The 23,311-nt window shown below is 38.9% G+C and overlaps 1 protein-coding gene across 2 annotated transcripts in view; it reads left to right on the top strand.

Annotated features, from left to right (window-relative positions):
* The window catches only part of LOC127648700 (ephrin type-A receptor 4-like), a 55,596-nt gene that overhangs the window by 6,174 nt on the left and 26,111 nt on the right, over positions 1-23,311 (top strand). For both annotated transcript variants that reach the window (XM_052133422.1, XM_052133421.1), the window contains exon 4: positions 21,691-21,846. In XM_052133422.1, coding sequence (XP_051989382.1) covers positions 21,691-21,846 — 156 coding nt within the window. The remainder of the gene's footprint in view (positions 1-21,690; positions 21,847-23,311) is intronic.

Raw genomic sequence — 23,311 nt, 5'->3', positions numbered from 1 at the left:
TACAGAAAATGTAGTTAGAAACAGGAAGGCAAATTGTAAGTGCCTTACTGTAGCCACAATTTTTGCTTTTTTATTTAATGAAATGAGGAAGGAGTCTAAATAGTTTTCTGTGGTAATCAACATTATGCCACAAATGCTGTCAATTGAGCTTAACTTGTATTGAACCTGCAATATCCCTTTATTCATAGTCCTGTCGTCAATGGCTTATTAAGCCATCAAACTTCAGCTAAGCAACAGGCAGTTGTTTCCTCATACAAGGGGGTTCAAAAGGTGGATTTCTCTCCCAGAAAGGAGATGAGAGTCACTGTCCATGTGTGCAGCTAAGGCCAGGGGAGGGTCGTCGAGGTTCATCTTCAATGTTAGGGCATATGAGAGGGTGAGAACTTTCTCAATGGGGCGTCCCGAGGACCTTGTGAAAAACCCCATTGAGGATAAGGGATACAAGCCCCATACCCCAGAACGCATCAATGGGACCCTTTCCCCAATTGTTGAGATGTCGGGATAGGGGACGGGGGCGAGACTGGAGGAACACTAGACAGGGTCAGGGGTGGCCCTTGGCTTTATCCACCTCCCCTTCCCAAGAGACGGGGGTCATGGCTGAGATTTATTAAGATGTCAAAATTTTGACAGCTGCAGCCTAGATGGGCAGGTTTGAGCATAGAGGAGTGAGAAAAGGACACAAAATAGACACCGTTTCATCGGTGAATGGAGTGGAGATGAGGCCATGGGATTTTTCACCATTTTCTTCTTTATAAGAGTTTGTTGTTTTCTCACTGCTCATCTGCTGTGTTGTGTAGGAGGTGAGGACAGAGAGGAAATCTCTGCTTGGTAGTGGGCATCTGACGATCTGGAAACGTGTTAATGCATGCTGAGGTGCTAGGCTGCAATGGGAGAATGACAGCCCACTCTCAGTTTTTGTAGTGAAACAGCACATCAACATGTAGAAAAATCCTTCTAACCAGTCTTAAAGGGACTGTTCACCCAAAAATTTAAATGATTACAAACCATTACATTATTCCAAACCAAAAGGAGATATTTTAAGCAGTAATGTAGTTTGTAAGTCTCAGTCACCATTCACTTTCATTGCTATTTTTTCCTACAAATCTGCCTTACATCTCATTTTGTCATTTTGGAAGAAAGTCATACAGGTTTAATATGAGTGTGAGTAAATGATGACAGAATTTTCATTTTTGACTGGATTATCCCTCTAAGGCTCTGCAAAACAAGCCAAATTGTGATACCCTGATTAAATATACATACCAGAAGTATTACTGCAAAAATATACAATGGATGAAACAATATGACACTACCATCATGATTATACCATTTTATTCTTTGAAGTACCTTAATGTATAATTTAAATACCATGGCATTTGAATACGGGAATCAAACAGTACCATGGTATGCTATATATCAAAATATCGGACGTAAAGTGGACTAATACGCTGCATTTAAGTAATAAGAGAGAATACAGTTTTGGAAATTGGCTGTAAAACTAGAGAAAGATGGGAAAGTGTGTATGATAATATGAAACATTGATCTTTGAATAAAAACAGACAGCAGTTTGTGTAACTGGAAGAAAAACTATGCTTGACAAGACATTGTTTATGAATGAAACCCGAGATAAACTTTTAAGAGAACAGTGTACGTATCGACTTTACTGTACAAAAGCACATTTTTGTTCTAATCGAATATTATGCAAATTGGCATACTTTAGCAGTGCTAATGATTGGTCTTCTCATGAGTTATTGTTGAGGTACAGATTTTTCTTGCATATAAACTTTGCTCTTTAATGTTATTTTAGCCCATGTGTACACTTTCATTAAAAGGCATCATACAGTTTTTGTCACATTTTGAGTTATGACCGAAAATCTGGTCTCAAAGACAATAACTTATGGGTTTGGTTCAACTATGTGCTCAGATTGAAAGGATATGCATACAACTACAAAATAAATTCAACATTAAAACTATGGTTACGGTGTTTTGCCTTTGTAGGGCAGTACATGTGCCTAATTACAAAAAGCTTGCGTGTGTATCTCATTTCTCTCATAATTATGGTCAGGTGTATGAGACTCATCATCCTCATCTGTGCATCGTTTTTGCTCTTTTCTCTGTTAAACAATAGCCGGTGTCTGCCAAAACGCTTCTACCTATGAATATTCATTGCTTCCCTTTATTGCTTTTGATGCCAAGCACATATGTTGATTCCTGTCACAATCCTCCTCAGTTCTCCCCCTATGAGCCCCTGCAATGGCCAGTGAATGGACTGTCAGCTGTTCCAGGAAAGAGAAATAGAGAGAAAGAGAGAGGAGATGCACTTTGATATCAAACAAATATGTAATTTGCATATTTTGTGTGTCCATGAAATGCAAAGCCAGCAAACTTGTCTCTCCAAGACAATGGGCGGATCGTCCTTTTAGAGAGAACAAGCGAAGGTTTAGTCCATCCTGTACACCCTGTGATCATGGCAGCATGCTGTATACATTTGAAATCATTTGAATAATATGATTTGAATGGATAAATCCAGATTTTTTTTTATATTGCTGGCAATCGACAGCACAATGATATGTCATTACAAATTAATCCTGCACAAGTCAGTTTTCATCCCTCAGCAAATAGGTCACACTACCAAAACACCCCAAATAGGTTTTGTTGTATTACCATAAAAAATACCAAAATATTTTTTTGGACACTGCAGTGGTGGTAATACCAAGTAGTACCTTGTAGCTCCATAGGGTAAGTTCACCCAAAAATGTAAATTCTGTCATTTTCTCATACTGTAATATGGTAATCAGTATATAAAAAAAATATATATAAATTAATGTGAGATAATGAGGGGCTCATCTTTCAGGGAGAGTGAGTGAAGGTTGGGTCACTCTGTGGTAATGGCAGAATACTGTTTACGTTTGAAATCATTTGGATGCCAGTAATATGATTCGGAGGATTAAATCCAGATCTTTTGAATTGCCTGAGACCTGACGGTTTCAACAAAGCATGCTTCACATGTCGAGTTCAATCGCTTAAGAGTTCGTGTCTCTCTCTCTCTCTCTCTCTCTCTCTCTCTCTGTCTGTATGTGTGCAATTGCTTGCTCGTGTGTGTTGTTCTCCTTGACCTCTTCCTGCCCATCATCATTCGGTGCTCCCGTACGGAAGCTCCCCTGACAGCTCGCAGCTCTTCAGTTGTCATGTTTTGATGGATGCACTGTGGGCGGAAATCGGCCTGAAGGACAGAACTGTTGGGAAGGGTGAGAGATTGCCCCCTCCCAACCAAACTGTTAGCACCCATGCCACCATGCTATTGCTAGCTTAGGACCAAGATGCGCTGACAAATGGCCCGACAACAGATTAGTTTTGTTCTGAACAAAATTTGTTCTGAATGTGAATCTAAAAGGATATTGAGATTTTTTTATGTTATAGGCACAAAAAAGTTTTGAATAGCCACAAGACATAAACATTATACACTCACTGAGCACCTTATAAGAACACTGTGGCCCTAATAAAGTGCCCGACATGGTCTTCTGCTGTTCTAGCCCATCTGCCTCAAGGTTCGATGTGTTGTGCATTCTGAGATGCTATTCTGCTCACTACAATTCTACAGAGTGGTTAACTGAGTTACCGTAGCCTTTCTTTCAGCTCGAAACAGTCTGGCCATTCCCTGTTGACCTCTCTCATCAACAAGGCGTTTCTGGCACCATTCTGAGTAAACTCTAGAAACTGCTGTGCATTAAAATCCCAGGAGATCAGTAGTTACAGAAATACTCAAACCAGCCTGTCTGGCCCCAACAATCATGCAACGGTGAGAATTACTGAGATCACATTTTTTTCCATTTTGATGGTTGATGTGAACATTAACTGAAGCTCATGACCCTTATCTGCATGATTTTATGCATCGCACTGCTGCCACATTGGCTGATTAGATAATTGCATGGATAAGTGAGTGTACAGGTATTCCTAATAAAGTGCTCAGTAAGTGTACTTGTTAACAGGATATTAGCACGATAAAATCCCTGAAAGGGTTTTTCATTATCATTATTTGTCAACCACTGGCGTATAATGCAACAAGAGATGCTGTAGTCAACTTATTTTAGTGAAAGACTTACCTATGTCAGTGTAAAAAAAAAAAAAATCCAATTATGATTCTCCTTAATGATTTTGGAGCAAAACTACATTAAAAAATACTTTAGAAAGGTGCAGGTAAAAATGTCAATTTTGATCCCTCTCTATAAAAAAATTTACCCAAAGATTACCCTTTAAATACTGATCCATGGTATTTAATATTTTAGCATCATTCATATATTAATTGTATTACTAAATAAAAAGAAAAAAGACAAATTATGGAAATTTTAAGTTTGACTTTTAGTACTGTGTAAATATTATGGTATAAGAATAAGTTATTCATTCTGTGGAACACTACACAGCCAAAAGTATGTGGACACACATGTGTACAATGGGATTCAGATCTGTGCTGTCCATTCAAGTTCTTCCACTCTAGACTCAGTAAACCGTTTCTTTATTGACTTCTCTTTGTGCACAGGACATTGTCTTGCTGGAACAGAAAATGTCCCTCCCCAAACGGTTGCCACAAAGTTAGTAACACACAATTCTCTTGAAAGTCATTGTATGGCCTAGCATTAAGATTTGTTTTCAATGGAATTACTGGAATGGCCAAAATTAGAATGGGGTACCCACTTACATTTGGTCATGTAGTGTTTATATCAAGCTTGGTTTTGCCGTCTGATATTATCACTGCACCCTGGGACCACTTTAGTGATTTTTTGTAAAGAACTATTTCTGGATATTTTAAACTTAATTCATATATTTCAGTGTCCTTGATAAATTCACATAATTTCGCAAGAAAGACTATTGAAACAACACGCTAAGCATTTTTCGCTAATGCAAACTACCCCGCATTGCCTTTTGAGTAATTCTGATACCGCTAGTCTCATCTCTCTGGTGTTTAATTATATTTTAATTACACCGTCTGGCACACGTTGTTCATTAGTGGCAGTCTGGATCCGTTAGATCAGAAGAGCTGAGCTGAGCACAGATCTCCTTAAGCGGCTCCAGTACAGTGCCATGGACAGCGCTGTCTCAGCGTGCCCTTGCCAGGGTAAATATCTTTTAGAGCGGATGAGCCTTATTGACTCACTGCATGAGAGTCTGTCCACCCATTCTCCCTGATTAACCCATGATCCATTTAACCATTGCTCTCCACACATGCTTCATGCCAAAGGGTCCGTGTTCATTTGATAAGATATCCATCAACTGCATTCACGATCATCCAACCCAGCTACTTATTCGAACCTCCTAGTTAGTTGGTACATGGATCCTTTCTCTTCTCACTCCCATAAGTTGGCTTCCTCCCAGAGAGTTCAAAGGTCAGCTTGAACTGGTGTCAGTGGGGGGTTTGATGGCAGGGTGGAGATGAAACCAAAGAATAACCGAGCCATCATTTTCCTCTGAAAGAGTCATTTTTAAGTGGCTGACCTTTTTTATGCAAGGGGGCATGGATAACTTTACAGTCAGCGTGGCTGCTGGGCGCCTTTGTCTTTCGGTTTGATTTGGACGCTGCCAAATTTTTAGTTCAAATGCACCAGATGGATCCCATGAATGCAGTTGTTCTTTTCCACTAATTAAGTGTTTATGAAGGCAAAATATGAATGGTTTGATTCATGATGATTGATGCCACAAATTAATCTTAGTGCTACCAGCTTGAACTAAATAGCAAACCTTTTCTCTACAGTATGAATGACAAGAACTGAAGTGACTCTTTGTTTTCACCCTTGAAGATGGAGTGTGTAATTTCTTCACCACTAATGTCATCAAATGAAATTGTAAAAATATTCAAACAATTTTCCTGTACATTCCCCCCAGCTACCATTGGCCAAAAACAGATAGTCCTACCCCCTAACTTACACCACTGGTTGAACTAATGTTTATGTGTCGGGCTGGTTGGGATGCTCAAAAAAATAGAGCAATGTTTTGATTGCACTAAAGTCAGTGTATACTCTTTTTTTTGTTTTGTTGGTATCAACCTACAAATGGTTTACTTATAGTTGTCTCTGCACATTAAGCTGGGATTGGTTGCAAAAAATTACACACTTCACCTTTAAAGGGATAGCTCACTCAAAAATGACAATTCTGCCTTCATTTACTTGTCATTAAACCCAAATGATTTTCCCCCATACAATAAAAGTGAATGAAGACTGAGGAAAACATTCCACCTAACATTATCTTTTGTGTTCAATAAGGGTTTGGAACAACACAGGGGTTAGTAAATTATGACAGAATTATACATTTTGGGTGAACTATATGCAAACATCAATAAAATAAACGCATTAAAGCACACAAAAGCAGTTTTTTAACTGCCCGACTGTGTGGACACTCTGTTGCGCAAACATTTGTACTCAGGGATTCCTGACTGGAGTGCCCTTTGGAAAACTCTCTCTCTGCACTTCTATAAAGAGCTCTGATAGGACGTCCGTTAACAGATGTCAATTAGCTGAGAGTGTGTCCACAAGAACAGGAGCTGGAGAAAAGACAGACTTAGTAATGGGATTATTTTGGGGGTCAGCAGACCTGTTTCCACAATGCAAGGCAACACTAGTGATCAGCCCAGAGGGGTCACGTCGGTGACTTAACAATGCACATTAATACTGGTAATTATTTGGAGGGGTTGAAGCATGGCTCGATCTAATACTCGCCATTAGACTTAAGGGTTTATTTCATTCGTGGTGTTTCGCTGGATTGGATTGGTCTCTCTGACCAGCTGCTGTGGAAAAAGCCACTTGGTTTGTCACTGAATGCAATTAGTTTTGGCTTTATGTCTTTGTTAGCACTGAGAGAAAGAAGCAGAAGAGAGGGAGGGGAGGATGAAGAGCGTTTGCTGAAACACTTCTGTGAACGTAAATCTCACAGAATGTTTCGGAAAATATAAAGGAATACAAGCCTTATGTAGCAGAATTAAAATGCAGCTGCACATTGTTACTTGGTAATTTGTTTTCATCAAATAGTAATGTTGGCATCACAGAATAATGATAGTGAACAATGTTCAGTAGTTAGTAGCTCAGCTGTTTTTTAAAAACAGCTTTTCCAGAGACAAGCTACATTTAGTGGCATAACGTCATGAAAAGGTAGATTGTCGTCTCTCACATCACATTGTTTTGAGCATGCATATGTATTGTAAATAGTTCTCTACTTCGATATCATGCAGGCTATTATTTTCAAATGTATTGCCTGATTGAATAGCTTCAAATTAGTCAGCTAATTTTGTTAATACCTTGTAAGGTAGCTACATTTTATTTTGGAGGGTGTAACGGTTCAAATTTCTCATTTGTATCACGGTTTTAGGGTCACGGTTTCGGTGCGGTATGTGCTTTGTTCAGAAAAAAATATTACTGCCAAATCCAAAGAATTCTCTAATTCACTTCAACAGGTCTGCCCTTAATAAAAATCATGGTTTTACAACAGTAATCACAAAATCAACATGGTTACTGTCATGGTTACAATATTTAGTAAAATCATGGTTACTATATGGAAACTAATGGTTAATTGTATAAAATTCATGATTTTTGCTCAGTAAACCATGGTGATAGCAGTCATGGTTACTACAATATTACTATAATAAAACCATGGTTAATTTTTGTCAGGGTCCTTAACTTCAAAAAAATAATTTTCTCTAATTGTTAAATCATCATTTGTCCTTAATACCTGCACTATTACGCTACATGTTTTAACATAAAGTGCACTTCAAACTGATCTCAATATATATTCAATATTAGGAAGCTGTACATCACTATAAAAGGAATAACCTTGCTATTAAAATGGATACGAGAAGGGTTGTTGTGATAATGCTGCTCGAGTATTTTAATCATACGTGGATATCCCTAATATGGCAATGAACACCCCAAACACTTTAGTTATTGTTTCATGTCTGTCCAAATTAGCACTGAGTGCCTGCTTTAAAATGAAAGGGAGTGTGTGCCGTTTCGGCTCACCTGGAGCTCTTTCCCTGGGTGGTGTCGGCGTAAATGATTAATCAAGTATCAATGTATTACTATAAAGGAATTTTAATGGCATTAATTAAAGGGCTTTATTGACACTTGCGATAGATTACAGCAGCGCAAGGAAAAAGGAAGAACTCGCGTGCACATTTTAAACCCTTGCGCGCATTACTGACATATAGAGCGACATATAGTGTGATGTCTGCAAACAGTGCCTGTTTTGTAAATGTTTTTAGACCATCGCTGTTGTGATTGACTGCAAAAAGAAAATGTTTCCAGAAAGGAGAAACGCAGGGGGCTTCTCTATCAGTGGCTCGATTTTTCCGCTTGCCACAACGCGTCCACAAATGTGATGTCATCAAGTTGACCCACATGAAACACAGGCAGCGCGTCCCTCTACAGAGCCATACAGGTGCAATAGCGGAGGTTGTAACTGTGCTTTTTTGACACTTTGTTTTCTTCACCAAACCTTGTGCTCTAGTCATTAAACTTGAGGTGAACCGCGGTGCCAGTGCTTACCGAACCGTGGGTGGTGAACCGTACGGTTCGTTTTTTCCCGAGAACCATTACACCCCTTGTATTTTGTAGCTTTGCTTGGCAAACTATAGTTCCCCACTCTGCTCTGTAAATAATGTATGTTCCCTCATGTAAAAAGCAGGCACTACAAGATAAAAACAATATATTTAACCAAGTGTTGGGTAGAAAGAAGACAGTAATCTGAGAGCTTACTTTTTGTTTAGTTAAAGTGACTTCCCATTAGCAGTAGTTGCATTTGTTGATATTAACATAGCACTCACTTCATGAAAAGATTTCTTCACTAAGTTGCTCCATATTTCACCAAAAGCTATTATACGGTTAAGCCAATATGCAAGTATGGAACCCGGCTCGAGCATTTTATAATTAGAAAACACTCCTCTGCTGTATGAACGACTCTTAACAGGATTACAAATGTTGTATGGGTCCTCTTACACATGTGGCTCACTGAATCAAGTCAAGTATGCTTTCTTAAAGGGACAGTTCAAGCAAAAATGTGTTTCAGTACAAATTATGTGATCATTTACTCGCCCTCAGGCTATTTCAAACCTGAATGACTTTTCTTCTTCACTGGAACGCAAAAGGAGATGTAAGGCAAAATGACAGCCTCAGTCCCGTTCAAATTCATTGTTTGGAAATAAGAGCAGCTTTAAAATGTCTCAACGTTTCTCATCAAGAAAGAAAGTCATATGGGTTTGGAACAACATGAGGGTGAGTAAATGATAAAAAAAAGTTAACCTTTTAACTCCAATCATATTTGTGTGCATACACACAGACTTCTTTCTCAGACTTATATTAGCACTACTCAACCTTAAAAAACTAACATACATGACAAAAATAAAAGCATGAATTTGAGAAAGAGTGTGCTTCAAAGTGTAATTCAGTCATCTTTGCCATGGTGTTGACACATTTACCCTTTAATGGCCCTGTTGGATATTAATCTGAAAACACAGAACACCTCTACTCTGAGGCACAAGTATGTGACCGCAGCGTGCACGACACGCATATATTCAGCCTGTGGCTTAGGCGTTCACAGTAACCACAACCCATAGTCGTTTGAATATGCATTCCGTATATCTGATAAATTCCTGCGCTGTGTCAACTGTAGGCCTACTTCTGCAAGAGAACCAATGTATTCTCTAATATAATTGTAATTTTAGTTTATTTTATCTGTAAGTTGTTACTGCTTTGGCTCTTGTTTGTTACATATAATCAATCTTATTCAACAAGATGTGATTGAAGCATCACCTATAAGTGATTCTCATGAAGCCTGTCAAGAAAATTTCCTGGTCAAATTGTACACCAAAATTCAAAAGAAAGATAAGAAATAACTTTTTGCATAAAGAAAATGAAGCTTATTCGTGTTTCAGTTCTCATTACCGTAATGCAGAAAAATATGATTATAATATTATAATTAATGCAATGAGAATTTATATATATATATATATATATATATATATATATATATATATATATATATATATATATATATATATATATATATATATATAATTTAAATGGTATAAATATGTATACAGTACACCATAGTATTAGTACTCACTTTGTACTGTCTTTCATTTTTCCAGATTTAAATACATTTATAATTTGTATTTTTTACTGTATAATGCAGTAAAATAAAAAAAAGACTGTTATGGTAATGGGAACCATAATTGAAAACAATAGTAAAAGTAAAATGCTGTTCAGTTTGTAGTCCAAAAACCCGGAAAAGAATTCTCCATTCATTCAGCAAACATTACTTGACGCTACATGGACGTTTTGTTCTACAACATAAATTACACTCCTTTATACCTCAAAGTGAATTTTGACGCCAAGGTATGTATTGTCAAGTAATGTTTACCACAGACCTTATTTTACTGATTATTTGAAAAACCCCATTCTAAAAACCCATAGGAAAATCCGTGGAAACCCATGACAGATTGGACTTGGTTCTCCTACAAATTAACGTAACGACTGAACAGCTCTATAATTGTTTATTGAACATTGGTTTATTGTATCATACTGCTGTTGCTGCCATTTTATAAAAGCAATAAATACACAGATTTTACTGTGGTTAAAACCTAGGCAATTTAATTTGCAGTGGTAAAATCACTGTAGCGCATGGCCTCTCGTGGCTCATTGATTTATTTAATCCACTCAATTTGTAATTTTTGAGGAGACAGCCTGTTTCTTCAGTGTGCAATGGTCTCCATGTCATGAGCTTGGTGCTGGCATTTTTAAGGCACAGATTGCTTGCAAAGCGAGAGCGTCCATTCAATGGGCAGCACAGTGCATTCTCCCTGTCTTTGTGTGGCAGCCTCCCTTTGAAGGACCTTGGCTGAGATGAGGTGGGGGACCAAAGCCGACAGCAAAAACATTAGCATGTCAAAAGCTCCCTGAATCAATAAGGGCCTTTTCTATCTCTCCTTTTCCCTCTCATTCTCTACCTACCTCTCTATCCTTACCCAGGGGCAACAACCCTCTCTGGCATCTACTAGCAGCGTACAGACCTTCTCATTTATCTGTGTTCACCGTGATCCTAACAGAAGAACTGTAGAATAGCTACTGCTACCTTAATAATATCACTGTAGGAGCGAGAAATGGGAAAACTGATTGCTTCTTATAACTTACAGACCTCGGTCATTTTTGAAGCTTTACATAGAGGTTTTCTTGGTTATTTTGGCCATTTTGGGACCTATATTGAAAGGAACAGAACAGAGAGAGCAGGAAATGCAGGAGAATGGGTTTAGGAAATGATACTGAAGTCAGATTCATACTTGCATTCACTGCATAAGTGCCATATTGGACCATATGTGCTGCTAGACCACAGCTCTAAAAAAAAAAAAAAGGTGATAAGAATTCAACACAAAATTGCAGCTTTACATTTTCCCTATAATACGAATTCCTACTGTAAAATCTGATTGGATGACCCATATTCAAAGCCATTGATTATAAACACACACCTGTGACTGCATATTCTATAGCACAAACATCTTTCAATTAGGGTAATGAATATAACACTTTATATGAATATATAATAATAAAAAAAAATATTCTGCTAATTATTAATTATAAATGTAATGTTTATTGAACATCTGTGTTGTTTATCATATTACTGTTGCTATTGTTGCTGTTGTATTATAAAAGTGAAATAACTGTAATGCACAGCCTCTTATGGATTATTTCTTTAAAAGAAAAAATAAATTTGGAATATTTCTCCCTTTCATCTTCACCATGTGTTGTCGAAGCACGTCCCGCTTGTACTGGCTGTGGCCCAGCCCAAAGTAGCCCTTTGCAGTCGCTTCGGTCTGGCTGCCGAACAATACTAATGGATGGGACACGACCCGTTCTCGCTGGTGTCAGCTCTTCAAGTGAGCACCACTTAGCCAGAGTTCAGGCAGGATGGACCCGCCCCAACCCCTCCGCAGAATTTGATATAGTAGTCCTGCATTGGTATTGAGAGCCCACTGCCAAGCCTGCTTGAAGAGAGTGCTGTTTGCTAACGATTGTATCCTGCCTTCAGCTCTCTGAGATGTGTTGAAAGAGACAGACAGGGCTGAGGGGGGCACTTTATGGAGTGCCAGAAATGCGAGTGTGGGTCAGAGCTTTTGCAGTAAGGGAAAAGAGTTGGCTGAGCAATGAGGGGACAATGATTCTGTGCCCTCTGGAGCAAGGCAATGGAAAAAGACCCAAAGAGAGAGAGAAAGAGAAAGTGAAGAAAAGAGAAAGAGAGAGTGTGTGTGAGAGAGAGAGAGAGAGAGAGAGAGAGAGTCCAAATTATGCTGCCTTCTGAGATACCTTGTTTTGTACAAATTCGAAGGGAACATTAAATGTGGCCTTCATAGACAGACAATAACAGAGTACATGGCAACAAGCAGTGAGAAAAAAATAATCAAAGATGGTGGACGAGTGGAGGGAAATGTTTATGAATATGCTTTACATTTCAAAATATTTTACTTTTTTAATATTTCATTTAATACAGAAAAATCAAAACTGTTTTAATCTATTTAGCAATGGACTACATTGCCCAATGTTTGTGTGTGTTATGTATGCATTGTTATGGTTATTAGGGTATCACATTTTTCCTCCACCAAAGAGTGTTTCGAAAAAGGCTCTCCATTACCACATACTTTGGAAAACGATGACGTTAGGAATCTGAAACTGGAGTTTTCAAACGAAAACAGACTAGTGTATACAGTATGTGACCTCAGCTAAGAATGGGCTTACATAGAAGACCTAGGTTTGAGTATATATCTTTGATGCCTATAGACCTTATTCACTGTAACATCATCTTTTATTTTTGATGGGAATAAAAAAACAAGGCTATGAGGGATAGACTTAGGGTGTGGTGCTTCTCGTCCAGTGTGCAAGTGCCTTGTCACGTCACTCCTTGTCACGGCACAACCACAAGGCACGACAATGTGGTTCAGGTGGCAAACAGTACACACAAAATATACCAAGGTTTTTCCCTTCTTCAAGAATTATCAAAGTGATGTTGATGGGTTTGCCGGTTAGTGTATAAAACTAGTGTAACTGCACAAACTGAATGATTAGATATGGCTATGTTAATGATAAAATTTGTAACAATGAATGGGCTTCATTCAAGCTGTCAAACAACAAAACGATATACTTGTAATTGAAAACACATTGTGTAGGCTATATTAAAGATACATATACATAATATATCATCCAGTGACTGCTAAAGTAAATAATCTTAAAAATATTTAAATTTTTTTAAGATTTTTTAATCAAAAAAAAATTGGGTCAAATTTAATGCAAAACTATGCAAGTTGTGCTCTGTGGTCCGGCAGAAATTCGAGAAGCTTCCAGAGTCACCGAGTGGCAGTGCCGATGTGCATACATTCATAGAAAATTATTGTTTTGAATTTTAGAATGTGCCATGTTGTCCGCCAGCATCATCCAGTGTGCGACCCCTTTTACCGTCTCTTCAGTTACATTTACTGTATGAAACAGTTTTTTGTCTATTGAAATTTCTTAGAAAGAATGTTTCTTCAGCAGAACAATCCAAAAACCCTTTAAACAACCATACAACCCATTGAAGATAATGTATGGCTATCCCTCATAGACTCTTTGTTGTTCCCACCAAAAATGTAAATAAGGATATAATCCCGATTTATTTTATGGATAAAATAAAAAATGTGAATAAGGTCTATACTGTTAACTCTCGCTGTCCCATATACACGCATATTCACACTCACTCGCATACATTGGAAGGCATCTCCTCCTTGTTTGCTATGCTGGAATTGTTTGGAATGTAAGACGTTTGGCCCCCTGCCTCTCTCAGCTGCATGCTCCCCCCAGAGGACAGTAGACAAGACAATGAGCTGCATTTCTCAGAGACTTTACCTCCACATCCCTGCAGCTGTGCTGTCCCTGCCCCCACAATGGACAGACAGAAAGTAAAGAGGGTTTTCTTGTCACCTGCCTCAGCCAACCCTTCAGAATGAACTTCCTGAAATGTCTTCTGTGTGTGTTGGTGGAGTTCCTGTCAGATGCAGAAAGACCAACCCTGGAGATGTTGTCTACGCTGCTCTGCCCCCTTCTTCCTTGTTTTACAAAGCTCTTTATTAAAAAACACTGCCACGCGCATGTTTGTTTCACTATATTAGTGACGGCATCTCATAGACGTCATGGTTTTTATATTGAGGTGATGATATTTGCTAAACCTAACCTGCAGAGAAACCTATCCATGCATGATTTTTTAGCATTTTAAATAGTTAGAAACACTTCATATGTCCTTGCAAGAATGTGTGTGTGTGTGTGTGTGTGAATGTGTGCTCTTTTTGACATGTTTCACCTTATTAGTAAGGATATTTTCAAAAATCTGGCCCTCACAAGTAAAAGCAAAACCTGTGCACACACAAACACACACACATTTTGTATGGCAGATGGCCACATTATAATTTACCTCAGAGTGGAACTCTTGCATATAAAGGTTAACGCATGTTCGCCTCTAGCTGTACCGCCATACCTCACCTCAGTGAGACCTTGGGACTGTCTTTAGAAAAGTTTGAGGTAACTTTTGACAGTTTGGAGGAATCAGAGAGGGAACAAGAGGGCAGAAGAAAGGTACTTAAAAGAAGAAACAGAAAAGAAGAGGGTTGACAACAGAGAGCGATAAATAAAGCCTGAGCAAATGTGTGGAGATTAAAGCCAGTAAGCTTTGACGCAGGTTGGCACCCTTAGTGACAAACGAGCTTCTCGGGGTTTAGGGCCACTGTCAATCACACAGTCAACACACACACACAAATGGCAGCAATGAGCAATGTTTGCATGCAGCGAGTGGCTCAAGGCATATTAGTCACTGCAGGCGTAATTAATAAACAGATGAAGGCGGGAACCGATCAATGAGGGAATTGGTGTGTTCGTGCTAGAGGGCACAAATGATAATCATCTTTTATTTTTCTCTTTAAGTATTTCTCTATCAATATGGGTTATCCATATTGTCTGATCCTGATATATGTAGAGTAGGGTGGGTAATGACCAGTATGATAATAATATATAAGGGGGAGCGGGGCTACTTTTCACACAAGTAAATTCTCACAAAGTCTCTATCTCAGTAACGATAAGATTTAAAAAAGTATAATTGTGCAAATAGTGTTTGTTTTAGTTTTTTTTTTTCTTGCAGAGGTTTTCAATTTTTTTTTAAACAAGTATCAATTGTGAATTTTATTTGTATTATTATCATATTTTTGTTACAGCTCTTGTGTACACAAGCGAACATAATTAATCCACACTGGCATACATCAAGGCAAGGGTCAACTATAATATGAAGGCAGATTTTTACTAAAAGGTTTAAAGGTGTTTCTTAAGTCAAAGGTTTTTTTTTTAAAAAATATATATTTTTATGAAATTCAGCTCAGAGCGTATGTGTATGTGTATGTGTGTTTGTGTGCGTTTGTGAGCGTGTATTTATCACTTTGTGGGGACCAAATGTCCCCATAAGGATAGTAAAACCTGAAATTTTTGACCTTGTGGGGACATTTTGTCGGTCCCCATGAGGAAAACAGCTTATAAATCATACTAAATTATGTTTTTTGAAAATGTAAAAATGCAGAAAGTTTTCTGTGAGGGTTAGGTTTAGGGGTAGGGTTAGGTTTAGGGGATAGAATATAAAGTTTGTACAGTATAAAAACCATTATGTCTATGGAAAGTCCCCATAAAACATGGAAACACAACATGTGTGTGTGTGTGTGTGTGTGTGTGTGTGTGTGTGTGTGTCTGTCAATGAAGGGGTACTTGAGCCTTCCAGAGGGTGCTGTGGAGATACTTTTGGCAAAAAAGGTTGGGACAATGCTGTTCTAGAAGTAGTTAAGAGAACAAGGAGGCATGAAAAGGCTAAAAGACATTTGTAATGAAAAGACCAAGAATTCCAAAATGACCTGGTAACTTGATAATGAACCTGGCTAATGTATGTGTGTGTATCAAGTGGATTTAGCTGTTAATCCACCTGAGCAGTGTCTACAGAGATTAGCAAGTGTCATAAATACAGTATGTTAGCCATTAGCCTCAGGAAAGCCTGCAAATCTTGATTTCACTTTCTCTGCCATCAGCAAGTGAGCTAGTGTATGTGGGTTGTTGCTTTTGAGTGTGTGAAAGAGAGACTATTCCCTCTTTTGTTCTGGGGGAACAGCCAAACTGTCCAGGATGCTGAAAATGTCATTACAATTGTTAATCAATTTATCTGTCACATTTACCATGCTGTACTGAGTTTCTGAGCTGTAATCATTGTTGTGCATTTTGGATTAATTATTTTTCATTGCTTCCTGCTCTGAGGCTCAGGGTGTGAGCAAACATGTGGTGGTGGAGGAAAAAGATCTCACCTCGTTAGTGTGTGTGTGATGGAGAAATATAACCTGGCAGATTTAAGTCAGTGTAGGATTTCCAAGTGGACAACTCAGAGACCACCCAGTGCTGAAGCCCAAATTCTCACTTATTTTCCGGTCTCTCTCTCTCTGATTTTTTTCCTTTTATTGCTATTTATTTTTTCCTGCAGTCTTACCTCTTTGTACGCCATTTCTTTATTTGTGATTGTCTAAATGGATGCCATTTATATCTTTATTGTCTTTATTATCTTTAAAGCTTTATCTTTGTGAGTATCTTTAAAGCTTTTTATGTTTCCAACCAAGTACCTTCTAAATACGCTCATCCAATTTATGCCCTTTTGTCCTGCGTACATCTTTCAGTACTCAGAAATTGGTGTATATATTGTGGAATTCCATAATTCATTCACTCCAACCCCCGATCCTCTTTTGTCCTCATCTCCATCCTGTGCTTTTCTTTATATGGAGGACAACAGATGACTGTTTTAAGGTCTAAAGCCCATAAAAAGCATTCAGAGCTCCATCTGAGTTGGTGTCTCCATTGAGGAGAACATTGTCCCGGTGGTGGACGGTAGGACGAGAGCACTGACCCTGAATATTGGGGCATTGGCTGGTAATTAAGACCCTATTATTTGACAGGCAGTAAGCTCATCTCGCCAATTGTGAACAATGAGACAATAATTGTCCAGCCCAGTGGTCATAGGCTCCATGGAGTGAGAGTGGAAAGGTCAGATCTATAGGGGGGACTAGAGCTGTATGTGGAATGGAGATCAGGAACTGGTAGAAAAGTCTCATGGGGACCTAGTATGAAGGATATAGTAAGGGATGGGACAGCTGGTCATCCTCCAAAGGGTATGGGACTGAGAAAACACTCTAAAGCAGGTGGAGGGTGTTAGGTGTCTTAAGTGCTTGAGAAAAGTGGTACAAGTCATTGAGTGCATTCACTTATAAACAAGCCTAAAGAGTGTTCTGATTTCGAATCGCACCTCCAAACCCCTACCGTGGTCGCGTTTAAGCTTCACAAGAACCATTTTCAATTAACTCTGTCCTCTAGCAGGCATTATGATGAACCAAAGCTGATCAAATGAAGCTTCCATCTCTAATTCCCATCCTTCCTCTCCAATGCACCTCATTAAAGCAGGCTGTCCCATGGAGGTCATGACCTGCAGTGTTACATCTCCTCTCCCTGAGCTCATCCTGTCTTTCTAAACCTCTCCCTCCCACTGTTGTTTTATGGAACATGTTTAGAAGATGACAAAACTGTGTTAATCTCCTTTTAGAGGATCCACGTTAACTTTCCCCTCTGATCAAGCGTGCTATTGCGGCTGATTGCGAGTGATTGGCCCCTGGGCAGACTGTGATGAAGAGAGAGATGTGGAGAGATAGAAGAAGATAAAATGGAGAAATGGAGGAGAGTGGAATGTGGCGATTCCCCGGGATGAGCTTGAATGCTGCCACAGGGTTCCTGCCACTTATGTGAGATTAAAGGAATTGGTCAGGAAAGATAGAAAACAAGAGACAAGAAGAGAAAGGATGAGGGAGAGCATGATGAGGAGACACTTGTTTGAAGTATCATGTGTTTAAAAGTGTCTCTTGACCTTCTTCCTCCTGTCTGTCCTTTATATTTTTGAAAAGCAGAGAATAACACTTTGTCATAGAAAAAAAAGGTTTTCTGAGTTGAGTCATTTTTCTGTCCTCACTGAAAGTGAAAATGCCTTGCTAAGTGACGAAACTACAGCCAACCGGAATACATATTTAATTTTTTATTACACAACTGTGGACCAATAAGTTGTTATTGCGGGCAGGTCTACAAAATGTGCATCAGTGCCTGGCCTCTTTTTCTGCTGTCTTAAGTCTTTTTCCTTAGGGATTTAAAAAATCCTTCTTCAAAGAGTTGAACCAAACCAACCAGCACCAAGGTGAATCACAACATTACAAATTTTGATTTGAAAAAATAAAAAATTAAAAAAGCATTTGAAAATCCTTTTGAAAATTACCATCTTTAATTTAGGACTGAACTAGAATCCATTGAAGCATTGCAAATGATGCATTTGAAAAATTATGGAAATATATTCAACAATTTATTTAAAGTTTTTGATTGTAAGTACATACATTATACATTTTAATTGTACTGCAAAATATTCAGATATATACAAATATGCAAGAAGTTTGAGAGTGTAGAGAGACTGACTCGATTGCATCATTCGCAGTGCTTCTTGGGAATGGGTGGTCACTGCAGAGCTCTTTTGATGTGGTTTGTTTGCTGCAGTTCTCTGATTGGTTGAGGGCAGAATGCTGTGGTTGACCAATCAGAATCAAGTATTCCAGAAATCAGTGTAATAACAAAGTAGAAACCAAGCGCCCAACAAAATGTCTCATTTCCCATTGCTGGTTAGGACACAGTGTGAAATGCTTGCTCTCTATTTTCTTAGGAACAAGGTAGTTTTAATTCTCTCAGCACATCATAGCTTGTTTGTCCTATTTGTCACATGAAAGCCTTGTGTTTCTTCCTCATAATGCTTTGCTAAGAGCATGTATGATTATCGCTAAGGGCATTACTTTGATTTGTGATACTCTGAGTTGAGCGCTTATATTGATAGGGCCTTTTAGGGAAACACATCTGTAAACTATCTACAGATCGATAAACTCTTTGATAAATGTCATAAGTAACACAGCTTTATTCTCGTTCAAATGCTATCTGTGTGCTATACGGGTATCGATGGCCTTGTAGAAAAACAAAGTCAATAAAAGACCTCAAAGCATTCCTTTGTCTCTGTCACTGTAAATAGGAAATTATGCTGTGTGTTGTGTGTGTGGGCATATTAGAGTAAGCAAGACAAAAGGAAAGCTGGAAGTAGAGACAAACTAACAAAGGGAGGAAAGAATAAAGAAGGTGGAGGGAGGACCAAAATTGTCGAGCAAGCTGACAAACTTGAAAAGAGAGATTGAAAGAGAAAATAGAGCTAGAGGACAAATGCAGAGAGCAGGAGAGAGAGAGAAACAGAGGGCTTGAATTGGGTGTTAGGATTAATGACAGTGCATTCCTCTGGTATCACTTCCTCTCTTCATTAGAGTGTTATAAAGCCATGCAGCGCTGTCTCTCATTCACATTCCACACCACTCCCATACAGTGTGTTTCACAGACCTAACAACCACACGCATGCATAAAACAAGCTACATTTAGACTTGTTTTTAGAGAATATTCGTTAACTTTAAGTAGATTTTTCTTACTCCATTGGAAAATGTTTTCTTTCCATCTTTCCACATAAAGTTAATATGCGTATATACGTTCACTGAGCACTTTATTAGGAACACTTGTACACCTACATAATCATGCGATTATCTAATCAGCCAATCGTTTGGCTGCAGCAATGCATAAAATCATGCAGATACAGATCAGCCATCAGAATGGGGAAAAAGTTATCTCATTGATTTCATCCGTGGCATGATTTTTGGTGCTAGACGAGCCAATGTGAGTATTATTACTGTAACTGATGATCTCATGGGATTTTCACACCAAAAACAAAAAACGTCCAGTGATTGGCAGTTCTGCAGATGGAAATGCTATGTTGATGAGAGAGGTCAACGGAGAATGGCCAGACTGGTTCGAGCTGACAGAAAGGCTACAGTAACTCAGACAACAACTCACAACTACAATGTACAATTGTAGTGAGCAGAATAGCATCTCAGAATGTACAACTTGTCGAACCTTGAGGCGGATTGGCCACAACAACAGAAAACCACATTTGTTGCTTTATTAGGACCATAGTATTCCTAGTAAAGTGCCAAATGAGTGCAAACTAATATACAGTATACACTCACCTAAAGGATTATTAGGAACACCTGTTCAATTTCTCATTAATGCAATTATCTAATCAACCAATCACATGGCAGTTGCTTCAATGCATTTAGGGGTGTGGTCCTGGTCAAGACAATCTCCTGAACTCCAAACTGAATGTCAGAATGGGAAAGAAAGGTGATTTAAGCAATTTTGAGCGTGGCATGGTTGTTGGTGCCAGACGGGCCGTTCTGAGTATTTCACAATCTGCTCAGTTACTGGGATTTTCACGCACAACCATTTCTAGGGTTTACAAAGAATGGTGTGAAAAGGGAAAAACATCCAGTATGCGGCAGTCCTGTGGGCTGAAAATGCCTTGTTGATGCTAGAGGTCAGAGGAGAATGGGCAGACTGATTCAAGCTGATAGAAGAGCAACTTTGCCTGAAATAACCACTCGTTACAACCGAGGTATGCAGCAAAGCATTTGTGAAGCCACAACACGCACAACCTTGAGGTGGATGGGCTACAACAGCAGAAGACCCCACCGGGTACCACTCATCTCCACTACAAATAGGAAAAAGAGGCTACAATTTGCAAGAGCTCACCAAAATTGGACAGTTGAAGACTGGAAAAATGTTGCCTGGTCTGATGAGTCTCGATTTCTGTTGAGACATTCAGATGGTAGAGTCAGAATTTGGCGTAAACAGAATGAGAACATGGATCCATCATGCCTTGTTACCACTGTGCAGGCTGGTGGTGGTGGTGTAATGGTGTGGGGGATGTTTTCTTGGCACACTTTAGGCCCCTTAGTGCCAATTGGGCATCGTTTAAATGCCACGGCCTACCTGAGCATTGCTTCTGACCATGTCCATCCCTTTATGGCCACCATGTACCCATCCTCTGATGGCTACTTCCAGCAGGATAATGCACCATGTCACAAAGCTCGAATCATTTCAAATTGGTTTCTTGAAAATGACAATGAGTTCACTGTACTAAAATGGACCCACAGTCACCAGATCTCAATCCAATAGAGCATCTTTGGGATGTGGTGGAACGGGAGCTTCGTGCCCTGGATGTGCATCCCACAAATCTCCATCAACTGCAAGATGCTATCCTATCAATATGGGCCAACATTTCTAAAGAATGCTTTCAGCACCTTGTTGAATCAATGCCACGTAGAATTAAGGCAGTTCTGAAGGTGAAAGGGGGTCAAACACAGTATTAGTATGGTGTTCCTAATAATCCTTTAGGTGAGTGTATATGTGCTTAAAACAAGAAAAACATATTTGCCAATGGGGTTGAAAAATAAACTTCATTCAATATATATTATCTGAATCATTTTGTTTTATGAAATCTTGATTCAAAATTAATTGTGACTTGTTTTAAGTATGTTTAGATATTTTTACTGGGAAATAAGACAACATGCTGATTGAAAACATGTAGTGCAGAGACTTCAGGAGCAAAGTATGACATCAGTGTAGGTGTATGTTGAATAGTTTGTGCTTATTAATGACACTTTCTTTCTCTTTACAGCTTGTAAGATTGGTTACTACCGAGCGTTAACTACGGATGACAGCTGTTCGAAGTGTCCCCTGCACAGTTACTCTGGGAGGGAGGGATCTACTTCCTGTGTCTGTGACAAAGGATTCTTCAGGTCTGAGACGGATCCTGCTTCCATGCCCTGCACACGTAAGTGTAGTCTATTTCCTGACAAGGCTATACTTCAAGTCTCACCAGGCCACATGGACCACCCATGGCCTACCACTGACTGTTTGCAGACCAAACTATGTATATTGTACAGAAAATGGTTAATGTAGCTGGTTGAATTTAGCAGTTTTTATCTAATTGGCTGGCTTGACTCTGTTAAAAAATAAATGTCCAATGTTGGATTTATCACATAAAAAAATAAACTGTGGTTGGTTGCTTTATAAGTCAATCAGACAGCCTTTTCCTGTCTAAGTAGGCATTTCTTGGCCACTTTAAGCTATAATGTGGACCAGAATTCATGCCAATAGTCAGGCTATGTGAGATTCCTGGAGATTCCAGCCTCAAAAACATAGACGTAAACAAACTGCTTTGGACATGAGTAATCATTAGATCAGGTCAGGGATTTGAAGGGTGAGCACTGAGAAACCACATATCACTCAAGAGAACCAGTACTGCCAGGATTTATATCAGACTGCAGCTGTTCACTTCACACACAATTGAGGCTGTTATCCTAAAGGCCATGACCAGAAGTTAAAGACAAAAACCCACGTGACAGTGACAAATTATTGGAAGTCCACCTGCACCTCTTTTAAACAATGCATGTGTTTTTAGTCTACTTAATGGAAACATTCTAGAAACGGCTTAAGTGTTAGAACTGACTGAGTGTGTATGTGGTGTGTGTACTTAGATATACTTAAAGGACAAAAGTTTGCCCTACAGTAAGCTAAATCTAACAAAACATCTATTTGGAGGTGTGTGTATCTATATAAACTCATTTTCTTTCACAATTCCTGACATTTAATCAAAGAAAACATTCCCTGTCTTAGGTCAGTCATGATCACTACTTTATTTTAAGAATGTGAAATGTCAGAATAATAGTAGAGAGAATGATTTATTTCTGCTTTTATTTCTTTCATCACACTCCCAGAAGGTCAGACTTTTACATACATTAAGATAGTATTTGGTAGATTTGCCTTTAAATTGTTTAACTTGGGTCAAACAATTTGGTTAGCCTTCCACAAGATTGTTGCTGGAATTCTGGCCCATTTCTCCAGACAGAACTGGTGTCAGGTTTGTATGCCTCCTTCCCTGCAAACGCTTTTTCAATTCTGCCCACAAATTTTCCATCAGATTGAGGTCAGGGCTTCGTGATGGCCACTCCAAGACCATGACTTTGTTGTGTTTAACCATTTTGCCACAACTTTGAAGGTATGCTTGTGGTCATTGTCCATTTGGAAGACCCATTTGCAACCGAGCTATAACTTTCTAGCTGATGTCTTGAGATGTTGCTTCAAAATATTCAAATAATTTTCCTTTCTCATGATGCCATCTATTTTGTGAAGTGCACCAGTCCCTCCTGCAGCAAAGCACCCCACAACATAATGCTGCCACCCCCATGCTTCACAGTTGGGATGATGTTCTACGGCATGCAAGCCTCATCCTTTTT

This window comes from Xyrauchen texanus, chromosome 9, assembly GCF_025860055.1.
Source record: "Xyrauchen texanus isolate HMW12.3.18 chromosome 9, RBS_HiC_50CHRs, whole genome shotgun sequence".
In the NCBI taxonomy this organism is placed as follows: Eukaryota; Metazoa; Chordata; class Actinopteri; order Cypriniformes; family Catostomidae; genus Xyrauchen; species Xyrauchen texanus.
This window is presented reverse-complemented; position numbering and strand designations above follow the sequence as displayed.